The sequence below is a fragment of the Oncorhynchus mykiss genome, chromosome 4, assembly GCF_057628025.1.
Source record: "Oncorhynchus mykiss isolate SJ-2025 chromosome 4, ASM5762802v1, whole genome shotgun sequence".
NCBI lineage: Eukaryota > Metazoa > Chordata > Actinopteri > Salmoniformes > Salmonidae > Oncorhynchus > Oncorhynchus mykiss.
The window spans coordinates 39000290-39016545 of record NC_143025.1 but is presented as its reverse complement, the minus strand read 5'-3'; the positions used below and the strand labels follow the sequence as shown (position 1 = coordinate 39016545).

Genomic DNA, 16256 nt, shown 5'->3' with positions numbered 1-16256 from the left:
ACCCAGCTCAATGTAACATCAACAGGTTTAGGCTACTACATTATACTAAAATTTTCCCTGTACCCATCATGAGGTTACTACAACCTAGGCTATGAATGAAAATGTTAAATGTATACAATTTTGAGTAATCATGGTGACACATTTAATACAGCTGCACACTCTTGCCTGCATCTAGCTGATCTAGGGAGCAATCATTAGTTCAACAGTTGCCAATGTGAATTTCTATTGGACAAATTCAGTTTTTTTTATCCCAGTTTAATTTATTTAGCTTTTGTTTAAGAAACGTTTTTCAACAGAATCGGTGTAATGAATACACCCCATGATCAAACGCAAACACAATTTTGAGTAATCAAGGTGACAGAGAGTGACACGTTCAATACCACTCTTGCCTGCATCTAGATGATCTAGGGAGTAATCATTAGTCCAACAGTTGCAAATGTGAATATCTATTGGACCAATTCAGGCATTTTTATCCCAGTTTAATTTAGTTTGCTACTGTTTAAGATTTATTTTTAACAGAATAGGTGGAATGAATACACCCTTGATCACACGCAAACACAGTTCACTTTTATAGGAGCTACATAACAACAGCATGATCACTTTGCTCGTTGTATATATAATTCCTTCTCGCAACTATCTACGTGTGCACCTCCTCTCACCTTTTCTCTTCGCTTGTGGACTTCAGTGCACAACACATCAGCTGTCTGTGACCAGGCGAAAAAAACTTGACAAGCCAAACCTTCATATCATGACTGCTATAACTACTACACACAGACAACTATAAACCGCTTCACACAGCCTGTATTAAAAAAATAAAATCCTCAGCAATCTGACACAATACCTCATAATGACAAAGCGAAAAACACATTTTTATTAATCTTTGCAAATGTAATGCAAATAAAATAAAATACATCTTAATTACATAACTATTCAGACCCTTTTCCATGAGACACGAAATTGAGCTCAGGACCATCATGTTTCCATTGATCACCCTTGAGATGTTTCCACAGCTTGGAGTTCAGCTGTGGTAAATTCAATTGATTGGACATGATTTGGAAAGGCACACACCTGTCTACATAAGGTCCCACAGTTGACAGTGCATGTCAAAACAAAAACCAAAGCCATGAGGTCAAAAGAATTGTCCGTAGAGCTCTGAGACAGGATTGTGTTGAGGCACAGATCTGGAGAAGGGGAACAAAAAAATGATGCATTGAAGGTCCCCAAGAACACAGTGGCCTCCATCATTCTTAAATGGAAGAAGTATGCAACCACCAAGGCTCTTCCTGCTTGCAGACCAGCCAAACTGAGCAATCAGGGGAGAAGGGCCTTGGCCAGGGAGGTGATCAAGAACCCAGAGTTCCTCTTTTGAGATGGGAGAACCTTCCAGAAGGACAACTATCTCTGCAGCACTCCACCAATCAGACCTTTATGGTTGAGTGGCCAGACGGAAGCCTCTCCTCAGTAAAAGGCACACGACAGCCAACTTGGAGTTTGACAAAAGGCACCTAAAGACTCTCAGACCATGAGAACCAAGATTTAACTCTTTGGCCTGAAGGCCAAGCGTCTTGTCTGGAGGAAACCTGGCACCATGCCTATGGTGAAGCATGGTGGTGGCAGCATCATGCTGTGGGGATGTTTGTCATTGGCAGGGACTGGGAGACTAGTCAAGATTGATAGAAAGATGAACGGAGCAAAGAGATCCTTGATGAAAACCTGCTCCAGAGCGCTCAGGACCTCATACTGGGCGAAGGTTCACCTTCCAACAGGACAACAACCCTAAGCACACAGCCAAGACAATGCAGGAGTAGCTTCGGGACAAGTCTCTAAATGTCCTTGAATGGCCCAGACAGGGTCTGCACTTGAACCCGATTGAACATCTCTGGAGAGACCTGAAAATAGCTGTGCAGCTTGTGGCAAATTAGCAAACATTTCTAAACCTGTTTTTGCTTTGTCATTACGGGTTATTGTGTGGGGCTCCCGAGTGGCACAGCGGTCTAAGGCATTGCATCTCAGTGTAAGAGGCGTCACTACAGTCCCTGGTTCGAATCGAGGCTGTATCACATTTGGCCGTGATTGTGTGTCCCATAGGACGGTGCACAATTGGCCCAGCATCGCCGGGGTAGGCCGTCATTCTAAATAATAATTTGTTCTTAACTGACCTGCCTAGTTAAATAAAGATGAAATAAAGATTGATGAGGGAAAGAACAAGTTAATCAATTTTAGGATGAGGCTGGAACGTAACAAAATGTGGAGAAAGTCAAGGGGTCTGAATTCTTTCCGAAGGCACTTTATGTAGTATAGTTTTATCTGCTGAAAGGTGAATTAATCTCCATAGCGGTGGGAAGTAAGGGTGCTGAGTGTTCTGCAGCTCCCCCAGAAGAATAGTCACACAAAACAAAATATGCAGACTGTATATATGCAGTACCAGTCCAAAGTTTGGACAAACCTACCATTTGTTTTAATTTGTACTATTTTCTATGTTGTAGAATAATAGTGAATCCATTAAAACTATGAAATAACACATATGGAATCGTGAAACCAGAAAAGTGTTAAACAAATCAAAATATATTTTATATTTGTAGCCACCATTTTCCACCATTTGCCTTGACAGCGTTGAAAACTCTTGGCATTCTCTCAACCAGCTTCACCTGGAATGCTTTTCCAGGTAGCCATGCTGGTTAAGTGTGCCTTGAATTCTAATTAAGTCACAGACAGTGTCACCAGCAAAGTACCCCCACACAATCACACCTCCACCGCGCTTCACGGATGGGAACAACACTGTTACTGGTGTCATTTAGTAGTGGTTTCTTTGCAGCAATTCAACCATGAAGGCCTAATTCTGACTTAACAGCAGCTGAAAATAGAGCCCATAGTATACATTACTATATTACGAGTATAGGGTCGCAAAGCTACCGGTAATTTACCAAAGTTACCGTAATCTTAAGAAATTTGGGTATAACAGAAAATCTATGGCAATCTATTGTAACTTTGGCAATTTGTACTTGAATAGCTTTAAAAAATATATATATTCATATAGTATTCTTTTTTTTTTATCTGTCCATATTGTCCATGAGTTTCTACTAGATAGATCATATGGTTCCAGAGAAAATAGTATAATTAATAAAAAAAGGATCTAACCCTCTACTGTACATCGTTGCCCTCAGGAAACAGAAAACCTTTTTTGCCACACAAAAAGGAAGAAGGAACCCCAGAATCAGGTTTGAGAGGCAGTGAAATACTAGTTTATGCCCAACTTGTATTTTCTTATAAAAAAGAGTGCTTGTTTTTACTAGTGGCCCTTTTGGGTACTTCAGATTATCACAGCCTTATCGCATGCAAAATATATGAAAACATTAAATAAGATAATAAAAAAATTCAACATAGAATGACATAGCAGTAAAATATTATCCTAAATATAAACCATCAACTTTGTGAATCCATTGGTGTTTAATAGGATACATATTATTTCACTTAATAAATGTTCTGGAAATATCTGATTTTCCTTGGTGTTTTAGTACCCTTATGGAACAGTGTCGCCCCGAGGTAGCAAAAATGTATTTTCTTTAAATGTGGGGGATAAAAGTGATATTTTACTATTATTATCAGAAAGCCTAAATCTTCCAAGAAATAGGATGCAATTAGCAAAGGGCTAATCAAGAATGGCATTTTTTTTCAATTAACTCTGCAACTCAATTAACTCTGCAACTCAATTAACTCTGCAACTCAACTGTCACCAGTTTGATGCCAAAACACACATATTGACATAGTAAAATAAATAGTGTCAAACAATATATATATATAAAGGCGATTTCATGCTGAAACCATCCTATTGAACACCAATATTCAGGATAAGGTTTTACTGCTTTGTCATCCAAAATATATATATATGTGCCACACAGAGGGACAGATATGACACCTGTGATAATCTGAAGTACCCAAAAGGACCACTAAATGTCATGTGATAGATTACATCAAATCCTTGAAAGCAGACATCCCATTTTTTATATATGTGGGCTATTACATTATTTTAACGTGCTCCTGTTATTATTTTGGATGTCCATAAAAAAAAAAAAAACATGGAACGAGAGATTAGATAATCCAGTGAAACTCGTACTTAGAAACATGTATAACTTGCTTATTGAGAACGTGCCTCACACATGCAATACAATTTACAGGAACCAGTCATTTTTTTTTTTTTTAGGAGAAATGCGATGTGTAAAGGCCAAATACTCGTTACAGCCAATTACAACAATGTTGACTGTCAATACTACGAACATATTGAGCAAAACACTGGATTTGTTTTCATCTTCTGTTCCTATCACTCATTACTGTAGCCTATGCTATTTAACAAGCTGTAGTATCAAGCCTTAATGGACTAGGATATTCCATGCCCCTAGCCGAGTCGGAGTTGAAGACAGCGCGAAGACCTTCAATAACCTGCAGAACTTGAGACATGTAGTGTTAAGCCATGGAATGTCTTGATTGGCCAGTGAGTGGTCAAACCCTCGTTACACGTACAACTCGTTTATTCATCAAAACACGCCATTTTGTGCCACCGCCAGCTATTGAGCTCATAATAACAGCTGTGGAAATATTGAGGACGCACTCCTGGACCTAGTGCGTTACCACCAGAGCTTAGATGTACCCTTGCATTAGGCTTATTAAAATAGAGCTCGACAAATCTTAGATCTCCGTGTTCAGCATATTTTAGGCCAAATGTCCTGAGTTATGAGCTGATTAAGTTTGTTGTGTTTCAGGGTTACCCCGGAGAAGACAGTAAGACATCAGGACCTGCCGGGCCACTAGGTGAACCAGTAGGTCTTGCCTTCCTTCAACTTATCCTTCCTTTTCCTATGTGTGTGTGGCTTAGGGGTGAGTCAGAATGTCACCCTATTAAAGCATTATATAAGAGTTTTCTAATAGTGGTGTTGCTTGAGGTATAGCTGTCCAACCATGCTGAACAGAGGTCCAAGAGAGTGGATGTCCAAAGTGGTATAGTAGATGACCCTCAGTACAGATTGTAAGTAGTGTAACCTATGTGAAAGACGGTATTGTGGGCTAAAGCCCATACTATGACAGATACACTGGCACTTAGTGTTTCACTCAAGCCTAAACTAAGATGATCCATGGCAGAATGTTACAGGTGAAATACAGCTGTTCCTCAACATATTCAGAGCCCTAATGTACACTTTGTCACAAAGTGGTCGCCCTACTCATCTGATGGTGTGTGTGTGTTTTGGCAGGGTCCCCCGGGCGAGCGAGGAGATCGCGGAGAGCCTGGAGATGAGGGATATCAGGTAAAACCAGCGTAAAAACCACAACATCAAATGTATCACAAAATCACATTTCAGGTTGTTTTTCTGTTCTGCTTCCTTTCTTCTTCTTTTTTGGTGCTGGGTTGAAAAGCAGGCCTGTTGAGACCACACATGCATATCTGAGACACAGAGCATCCCGGATTACTGAATTCCTAGCGATAAGCCAGGAGGAAATCTGGTGCTATTGGCATAGACACTGAAAACTCATACTGATGAAACACACACAAACAGTTCAAGTCAGGTGTGAAGTTAGCAGGACAAGATGAAAGTCGTGGAGAGTGGAATCCCAGAATCCCCAGCGGGACATTTGCCAGACTTCTCCCCTCCTATAAATAGTTTCCCAAAACGCAGCCCTCCTCAGACAGTCTGCCAGAGAGAGAGAGAGAGAGAGAGATAGCTTTAAAGGCCCAATGCAATGAGTAACAATTAAGTAGCTAACTGTGATTGTTTTCAATCAAAATTGCCAAAAGGTAGAAAATAAATGCTTCTTAGCAAGAGCAATTTCTCAAGCAAGAATTTTCCTAGGACTTTCTGACATTGGTCTAATTGGGGAGGGGAAGACTGACACATAGCTGTTATTGGTAGAGAACTCTCTTTCCTATTGGTCTATTAACTAATTTACCGCCTGGTGATGTCACCAGGCAGGCCAAAACTCCATCCCACCAAAACAGGCTGAAATTTCAGGCAGTCTTTTCAAACAGCTCTTACATTTAAAGGGCATTATCATAATTTTCACAATTTCACAGTATTATTCCAACCTCGTTTGGAAATATATAAAACACAGGAAAGTGTTTTGAGTGCACTGGGTCATTAAGCATTTATAAGCATTTTCCTGCTGAACTGGATCTGGGTTCAAAGTCACAGTGGCTAATCTTTATTTGGCACTTGTTGAGAGGCTTGAGTGACTTTCAGGATTCCATTAAACTAAAGGTCCTTAATGCTACCTGTGTGTGTGTGTGTGTGTGTGCGTGTGCGTGTGCGTGCGTGCGTGCGTGCGTCTCCACGGCCGGGTCGACCTATGGGGCTTCCCCCCACTTAGTGGTAAATTTATAGAGCCCATTTAGTCTGAGCCACCTACAGCCCACTGTAATAAAAGATGTACCTACACAGCTTGGCCTGGGAACTACAGTACTATGTGGGTTTGTTATTCATATGGTATGCACCTTAGAGGACCATATGGTGTTTACTGCTGTTGAAAGAAATATCGATACTTGCACACTGTTTAACGCTCCCACATTGTTATTGTGAAACATTTCAACCTGAAGGGCCAGGCTTACCTCTGATAACCTTGTGTAGCACATAGTGGAACAAGACACAGTTGACTGTCCCCTGACCCCTAGCTGTCACTAAATGACCTGCCTTAATCTCCTCGTTTATATACCCAGTTGAAATGACTTTGTGGCTGTAGTGTTTCACCCGAATATGATGTGTTTGTCTCGTTGTTGTTTTCAGGGTCATATGGGTACCACTGGACATCGTGGGGCTGTTGGAGCGCCAGGCCTTCCTGTAAGTCCAACACAATACTCTGTGTAGGTCTTATCAGCATTGGTTTCTGTGTCACATTTTGCACATTGACATAAGAATAAATCAAATAAGTGCGATTTTTGTTGTCTAGGGAACACCAGGGGAACCTGGAGAACAGGGCCCAAAAGGAGAAATGGGAACTCAGGTGCGTGTGTGTGATTATTTGTGAATCCCTGTGTCTGATTCATGCTGCTCCAGGCTTGGGGAAAGGAAAGGACAGAGTTTGTTAAATCATGTTTCCCTAGATCTCTAGATGAACTGTTACAGTACACTGTAGATGGTCAATAAAGTGTTATCACCAGGCTACTGTAGAAGCCTTCCTACAGGCTTCCTTGGCTCTGAACACCACGAGGGTTAGGTTTAATAAGCAATCACCTGTCCGTACTATGATAGAAGAGGAGACACTCACTTCCAAACTGCAACTCCTAACATGATAGCTGTTAGATAACCGGAGAGATAATTGGTTTTAACCTATCCCTCTTTTTGCTCTCGATCAACGATCTGAAGTGCCAGCGTGTAAGCATTCTCTCGCCTTTGCTTGGTTCTGCTACCTCCTCATAACAGAAAACATGAAGGGAGAGACAAAAACGATTTTACTGCCATGAAATCAGACTGGGCCAAAACAATGCAGACAGGGTTGAACATCGGTGCCTTTGATATTAGAGAAAGAGGAATGAGGAATGAAGGGAAATGGGGGGGGGGGGGGGTGAAAGAAGATAATTGTTTGTTTGGCCACCCACTGTGCACTTCATGCTTCAATGACTCTTAATTTTCTTATTTTATTCTCTGAACACGAAAGGCAAGCTTGAGAATATATACTGGAATGCAAAACGTTGGCATCAGTTAAACTTTTGGGAAAAATGAATTACTTCACTTCAAGTCTGAATTATTTCACCTCAAATCACAATAATTTTGTTTCAATTCTGAATTATTTCACTTGAAGTCTGAATGATTTTAACTGCAGCTTAATAATGTGAATATACATTTTCAGCTGTGAAAATGCTTATTTCTTACATAACGTTGCTCTTCATGGAATGTAGCTCTTTATGTATATTATTCTTTGATCTACATATTTCCTAACACAAGCTGGGTTATCTACATACTGTACCTAGTTCTAAACACCTTTGACTTGTTAAGACATGTGAGTTGGCCTATTTGCCTATTTATTCAGATTGAGTGGATACTGTATAGAGATAGGATTCCTGTGAATGTATTCACCTTGGCGTGGAGTTTTGAATAGAGCCTGAATGTGGTCTTCACATATTGCACGCACGTTAGGCCTTAGAAATATATACCTTACTAGAATAACACAAGACTAGAGGTCCATGAGTTAAACATGCACTACACAGAACTCTAATAGAATATGTATACGTCCATTTAGTTTATTTATTTTTTAAGGATTTACTGGTACTAAACAGTTGGAATGTATGCATCTGTCTGTCTGTCTGTCTGTCTGTCTGTCTGTCTGTCTGTCTGTCTGTCTGTCTGTCTGTCTGTCTGTCTGTCTGTCTGTCTGTCTATCTATGTGTGTCTGTCTGTATCTATGTGTATCTGTCTGTATCTATGTGTATCTGTCTGTATCTATGTGTATCTGTCTGTATCTATGTGTATCTGTCTGTATCTGTCTATGTGAATGTGTATATTATTAGATTGTGTGTCTGTGTGCATTTTTACAGGGCTTAGAAGGAAAGAAAGGAGTGAGGGGCCTGACTGGGACCGCTGGTGTTGAAGTAAGTATCGCATCACCACAATGCAGAGTGGACATAGAGTGAAGACTGAAGGAGATGAGAGAGATGTAGAGAGGTACAGAGGGAGGAAAGAGATATACTCAACCGTACATTCTGTACTACAGTACTACAATAAACAAACCCCATGCAATAAGTTGCTTGGAGAGGACATTTACATCGTTATGGACTGCTTTGTATGGGGGAGAAACAAGGTGAGAGAAGTGGAGAAGGTGAGAGAGAAACTGGGAAGGAGAGATTATGGGGGGAGGTCATGGAGTGATGGAAACAACACAGAAAGAGTTATTGCGGAGAGCATGCTGAGTGATGGTATTTACAGAGCACTCCATAACTATGTCCAGAACATACACTACCGTTCACAAGTTTGGGGTCACTTAGAAATGTTCTTGTTTTTGGAAGAAAACCTTTCTTTTTTGTCCATTAAAATAACATAAAATTCGTCAGAAAAACAGTGTAGACATTGTTATTGTTGTCAATGACTATTTTAGCTGGAAACGGCAGATTTTTTATGTGATATCTACGAAAGCGTACAGAGGCCCATTATCAGCAACCATCACTCCTGTGTTCCAATGGCACGTTGGGTTAGCCAATTGAAGTGTATAATTTTAAAAGGCTAATTGATCATTAGCCTTTTTGCAATTATGTTAGCACAGCTGAAAACTGTTTGAGCTGATTAAAGAAGCAATAAAACTGGCCTTCTATAGACTAGTTGAGTATCTGGAGCATCAGCATTTGGGGGTTTGATTACAGGCTCAAAATGTCCAGAAATTAAGCACTTTCTTCTGAAATTCATCAGTCTATTGTTCTGAGAAACAGAACAGCGCAAACTGACTCTAACCAGAATACAAAGAGGAGTGGGAGGCCCCGGTGCACAACTGAGCAAGAAGACAAGTACATTAGAGCGTCTCATTTGAGAAACAGACGCCTCACAAGTCCTCAACTGGCAGCTTTATTAAATAGTACCCGCAAAACACCAGTCCGTCCCAACGTCAACAGTGAAGAGGCGACTCTGGGATGCTGTTTCTCAAACTAGACACTAATGTACTTGTCCTCTTGCTCAGTTGTGCACTGGGGCCTCTCACTCCTCTTTCTATTCTGGTTAGAGTCAGTTTGTACTGTACTGTGAATGGAGTAGTACACAGCGTTGTATGAGATTTTCAGTTTCTTGGCCTTTTCTCACATGAAATAGCCTTCATTTCTCAGATCAAGAATAGACTGATGAGTTTCAGAAGAAAGATCTTTGTTTCTGGACATTTTGAACCTGTAATCGAACCCACAAATACTGATGCTCCAGATACTCAACTAGTCTAAAGAAGGCCAGTTGTATTGCTTCTTTAATCAGCTCAAACAGTTTTCAGCTGTGCTAACATAATTGGAAAAGTGTTTCTAATGATCAATTAGCCTTTTAAAATGATAGACTTGGATTAGCTAACACAACGTGCCATTGGAACACAGGAGTGATGGTTGCTGATAATGGGCCTCTGTACGCCTATCTAGATATTCCATTAAAAATCAACCGTTTCCAGCTACAATTGTCATTTCCAACGTTATCAATGTCTACACTGTATTTCTGATCAATTTAATGTTATTTTAATGGACAAAAAAAATAGTTTTTCTTTCAAAAAACAAGAACATTTCTAAGTGACCCCAAACTTTCGAACGGTAGTGTATTCTCTCCATGAAGTGACATTTCATTGGGTTTGTTTTGTTGAAGTAGCAAGACAGAATGTTCAGTGCAGTATACAGAATAGTAAGTCTTTACAACATTAGAACATAGCAATAGGTTGAGGTCAAAATGAACTTCCCTTTATTTTCCATAAAACAGTTTTAGATCCCAGTCCATCACTGCCAGTCAGGAATGCATCTCTTAATTCCAGATGTCGCTGAAGGTAGATGGATATACAGCCAATTAATGGGGGAGGAGGCACTGGAAAAGGTTGGGAGATGAGAGGGTTAGTGAATCGTAGCATAGCTGGTTGGATCAACTGCACTAGTGATAAGTGACCTTGTCTGGCTGAGACCTGAACATTCAGGTTAGCTCCCATAGCTAATGCCTTTACAAGTATTTCCATGGAGACTTGACAGATTGAGTCTGATATTGTTGTTTTGTATTTCCCAGGGGGCCATTGGTTTACCTGGACCCAGAGGCATGGAGGGATACGCTGGGCCTGACGGCCTCCCAGGACTAGTTGGGTTACCAGGTTTTCCAGGGAAGGCTGGGCGACAGGTAGGCATCATATCCCAAAAAGATCACAGTCTATTTTTGATGCATTCATTCCGCATGGTTACAGAGTTAATTCCGCATGGTTACAGAGTTAATCATGCGTGGTTACAGGGTTAAAACAGAAACAACTCAAAGGGTTACGTTTATTTTCAAGTGGTTAAGATTAGGGCTATGGTTTGGGGAAGGTTTAAAACAAAATTACCACCAGGTATCATCAATATTCTCATGTATTCTCACGGCTTGCTAGAACATTGTGAACTGCCGTGGCGCAGGGGTCTAAGCGGCGCAGAGGTCTGAGCGGCGCAGGGGTCTAAGCAGCGCACACTGGCTCCACACATCTAGAGTGTGCTCCCTGTGCTGGGCAACCATTTTTCACGGTGAGCGCAGAGGAATGCATATATCGACATTCTCGGGACCTTTTCAAACGTCCGAAATCGCAGTGATCAGTCAACATATCCTGTCCCTCACACACACACACACACACACACACACAAACACACCAGTGGAGGCTGGTGGGAGGAGCTATAGAAGAACGTGCTCATTGTAGTGGCTGGAATGGAATCAATGGAACGGAGTCAAACATGTGGCTTCCATATGTTTGATGTGTTTAATACCGTTCCATTGATTCCATTCCAACCATCACAATGAGTACGTCTTTCTATAGCTCGTCCCACCAGCCTCCTCTGACACACACACACACACACACACAGTCGCAAAAACAATCAAGCGCTTTGATGAAACTGGCTCTCATGACTACCGACACAGGAAAGGAAGACCCAGAGTTACCTCTGCTTCAGAGGGTAAGTTCATTAGAGTTAACTGCACCTGAGATTGCAGCCCAAATAAATGCTTCACAGAGTTCAAATAACAGACGCATCTCAACATCAACTGTTCCGAGGAGACTGCATGAATCAGGCCTTCATGGTCGAAATGCTGCAAAGAAACCACTATTTAAGAACACCAATAATTAGAAGAGACTTGTTTTGGCAAAGAAACACCAGCAATGGTCATTAGAATGGTGGAAATCTGTCTTTGGTCTGATGAGTCCAAACTTTTTTGGTTCCAACAGCTGTCTTTTCGTGAGACGCAGCATAGGTGAACAGATTATCTCCGCATGTGTGGTTCCCAACGTGAAGCATGGAGGAGGAGGTGTGATGGTGTGGGGGTGCTTTGCTGGTGACACTGTCCGGGATTTATTTAGAATTCAAGGCACTCTTAACCAGCATGGCTACCACAGCATTCTGCAGCGATACGCCATCCCATCTGGTTTGTGCTTAGTGGGAATATCCTTTGTTTTTCAACAGGACAATGACTCAAAACACATCTTCAGGCTGTGTAATGGCTATTTGACCAAGAAGGAGAGTGATGGAGTGCTGCATCAGATGACCTGGCCTCCGCAATTACCCGACCTCAACCCAATTGAGATGGTTTGGGATGAGTTAGACTGCAGAGTGAAGGAAAATCAGCCAACAAGTGCTCAGAATATGTGGGAACTGATTCAAGAGTGTTGGAAAAGCATTCTTCATGAAGCTGGTTGAGAGAATGCCAAGAGTGTGCAAAGCTGTCATAAAGGAAAAGGGTGGCTATATATACTTTGATTTGTTTAACACTTTTTTGGTTACTACATGATTCCATGTGTTATTTCATAGTTTTGATGGCTTCACTATTATTCTACAATGTAGAAAATAGTAAACATAAAGAAAAACCCTTGAATGTGTCCAAACTTTTGACTGGTTGTGTGTGTGTGTGTGTGTGTGTGTATGTATGTATATATCAAACTTAATATTGTCAAAATACGTTCAGTACTTACCATAGAAGGGAGTTTCGCTATCTTCATTACTGCCATTACGGCCGGTATGTACTTCCAAAAAAATTGTAAATAACGAGTTACATGCATCTGAAAAAATGCCTTGTCTGGAAAGAATCCATGTATTGTTTTTGACCAAGTGGGCATGCACCAAATCCAACTCTTCTGCACCTCCAATAAAATCATTCATTACTGCCATGCACAGGTCGGCTGATCCAGCAGCACGAAAGTAGACAATATAGGGTATGTTTTTACAGTGATTGTATATTTCTAGATAGGTTTTATTTGGTGTATTTTATTTCCATTACTAATATTGCAGAAGAGGTGCGCAAAAACACTATTTAGATTATTTTCAGGCAAAGCCTTTCTTTCAGTTACATGTACCATTTTATTTAGACCTTGTTTGGAAGTACATACTGGCCGTAATGGCAGTAATGAGAATAGTTGCTCATCGAAGCTCCACTCTTTGGTAAGTACCAAACATTATTAAGCTTGGAAAGCTGGTGAATGGGAAGTTGAATGGGTACTTCCTGAGTTTAAAGGAGAATCGCCATATTCAGTGTCTCCTGTAAACCCAAATTCTGGTTCAATCTATCCCTAAATTAACTCTTGCCCTTTCCATGCTATACAGTAGGTCACAGTCAATCAGGGGATTTATTGCATTGAGTAATTGAACTTTTAAGAGCCATTCTCTCAGCATGGTTAAATCTCTGTGGGTGACAGTCTGACACGCTGTCTGAATCCGAGTGATTTTTACGATCCACCTTTTTAATACATTTTTACCTTTCAAAACCTCTTAAGGACAGGACCCTTTTTTTAAATTTCCGCCTAAAATGACAACCAAATCTACCTGCCTGTAGCTCAGGACCTGAAGCAAGGATACATATTTGGGACTCCCGAGTGGCGGAGCGGTCTAAGGCACTGCATCTTAGTGATAGTGATCCTTGCTTAGTGATGTGTCACTACAGACCCTGGTTTGATTCCAGGCTGGAACACAACTGGTGATTGGGCGGCACACAATCGGCCCAGCGTCGTCTGGATTAGGGTTTGGCCGGGGTAGGCCGTCATCGTAAATACGAATTTGTACTTAACTGACTTTCCTAGTTAAATAAAGGTGAAATAAAATACAATTTAAAAGGAAACACTTTGAAGTTTGTTGGAAATATGAAATGAATGTAGGAGAATATAACACATTAGATATGGTAAAAGATAATACAAACCCAAAAAACATGCATCATGTTTTGCATCAAATTTGAAATGCAAGAGAAAGGCCATTCATTCAGATAGGAGTCTAGGTGTAATTTAGATTTTGGCTCCCAGATGGCAGCAGTGTGTGTGCAAAGTTTCAGCCTGGTCCAGTGAAGAATTATATCACTACACAATATTTTGTATCAAGTAGTATCAGTATCAGTAGTATCAGTAGTTTGCCCAAATGTTTCCCAAATTGGTCAAATGATACATTTTCAGGTACATAACTATAGAGAACATACAAAAATGCTATGGTAATAAAACATTTAAGTTTACACACTCCCAGGAATGAAAAGACACTCAACTCCACACATCTAGATGGCCGGGCGGTGTGGACGAGGGGCCAGAGACAGCAGGGGTTCAAACTGTAGAACCCAGTTCCTACATTTGAATATAGAAATAGATTTTTTATCAAACATAACTATGCTACATGTTATCTCTGGGACCCTCAGGATGACAAATCAGAGCAAGATTACTGAGTGTAAATTCATTATTTACCTTCAGAGGTGAATGTATCAAACCAGTTGCCGTGATAAAATAGTTTTGTTGTTGTGCACTCTCCTCAGACAATAGCATGGTATTTTTTCCATGCCGCCTTGCTCAAAAACCTCACTTGTCTATTTCTCCTGCCACGTAACACGTAATCACAACACTAGCTATGTCACAGGAAATCTCAAACAAAGGACAAACTAAAGAATGTACCGAATAAAGTTATGAGATTATCCCATTACTAAGTAGATTAAGACAACACATTATAAATGTGAGTGTGGCTAGACTGCGATCAGGATGAAAGACTTCTGTAATCCATTAAATCCACATATCACCGGATAAATTGAGCTTTTAATGGATTCAATATGGCTGACCCTCCCATTCTCATCTCCCTCTCCTTCTGGATCCGCATTCTTATAGTGTCTCAGAGTAGGAGCACTGATCTAGGATCAGGTCCACCCTATCCAGTAATTATAATCTAAAAGGCAAAACGGATCCTAGTTCAACACTCCTACTATCTGAGATGCTTTATGAATACGGGCCCTGCTCCCACCAGCTGTGTTTAAAGTGCTGAAGGATATTCGGCGGAAAATGACTGGTCATTAAATGGCTTATTTGATTTGTTTGGGTTTCTGTGGTCAGAGCTCAATGGGATTCTTTCTACTGAAGTCTGCAGCCCCGGCGGCCCTGAGTATGCAGGGATTTTATGCATGATGTCCTTTCCCCTGCTCCCCAGACAGCCAGACCGGCAGTGTAGGGACTTCAGTATTAGCCACCCTGTCTGTCAGTTACATAACAAGCAGGTCTGGTAGCACAGAGGCAGTTAGGGAGGGAGGTGTTTACGGTGAAAACACACAGACTCTCTCACAAGGAGAGGGAGATCCCAGCAGGAAACAGCCATGGTGATTTTACACACATAGCTACAATACTGTACATGACTGCTTCAGCTACCCTGAAGGGACAGACTTTTACGGTACACTCTGTCCCCTTCCTCCTCCTCTACTTGTTCAACTCTTCGTCACCATCATCCCCATCTTCTTCATCCTCCTCCTCTTCTTTCTTCCTTTTCTTCTCCACCTCTTCCTCTCCCTCCATGTCCATGTTTAGAATTGGTTGAAATACATAACCAGTGAAAGGTTACCCTCCTGGTCAGCGGCTGTTTTTGTTGGAGCCTGCTCTCTGTGGGTCTAACCTGTGTCAGACAGAGTCAGGGGAGCCCTTGTTATTAGTGAAAAATAAGCAGGAGACTGATGAGCACCATAGCATAGACCAGCCTCTGTGTCCCCCTGACCTGACCACCATCCCCCAGACCTAGTATCTTCTTACTGACAAAACAGTATGACCACTAGCTGTCTATCACTCTGTCTTTCACTGTCTCCTTTTGTCTGTCTCTCTCTCTCTCCTCTCTGCCACTCTGTCTCTCTCGCTCCGTCTCCCATGCCTCCTTGCTCAAAAACCTCTCACATCGTCTCACCCTCGTTAATTCCATTGGGTGCAGGCAGGACATGAGTTGCTCAAGCCTCTTAGCCAGAGTAGTAATGCTAAAAACAAAGAGGTTTATGTGTATTACATTTATTTGACTTTTGACCTAATGCAGGTGGGTTAACATGTCTGGTTAAGAAAGAACAATGTTGTTCTCAGACCAAAGCCCTTACTGTGTAGTAGGATGGGACATTATTGCCTATTAGTTCCACTTGAGGGGGTAGTGTATGAATAAGTGTGTATGGGCATGCCGTGTCCTGAGTATCCAAGCCAGAGTTGATTAAACCCCTCACTGATTTGATGAACAAGACAATTACATTACCCGTCCTTATGCAAGACCAGGGATTGAGGTTGTACCAACAAAACCGAGACCTCTGTAATTCCAAACCACTTTCTCCTGCCGTTTTGGAGGGATCCTTTTC

General features: G+C 41.3%; 1 protein-coding gene across 3 annotated transcripts in view; it reads left to right on the top strand.

The window, feature by feature from the left end:
* LOC110521790 (uncharacterized) overlaps positions 1 to 16256 on the top strand; it is a 188097-nt gene that overhangs the window by 159606 nt on the left and 12235 nt on the right. For 2 of the 3 annotated variants that reach the window (XM_036968553.2, XM_090231959.1), the window contains 6 exons: positions 4758 to 4814; positions 5244 to 5297; positions 6768 to 6821; positions 6931 to 6984; positions 8516 to 8569; positions 10704 to 10811. In XM_036968553.2, coding sequence (XP_036824448.2) covers positions 4758 to 4814; positions 5244 to 5297; positions 6768 to 6821; positions 6931 to 6984; positions 8516 to 8569; positions 10704 to 10811 — 381 coding nt within the window. The remainder of the gene's footprint in view (positions 1 to 4757; positions 4815 to 5243; positions 5298 to 6767; positions 6822 to 6930; positions 6985 to 8515; positions 8570 to 10703; positions 10812 to 16256) is intronic. The other variant, XR_016495247.1, reaches the window with a different exon arrangement.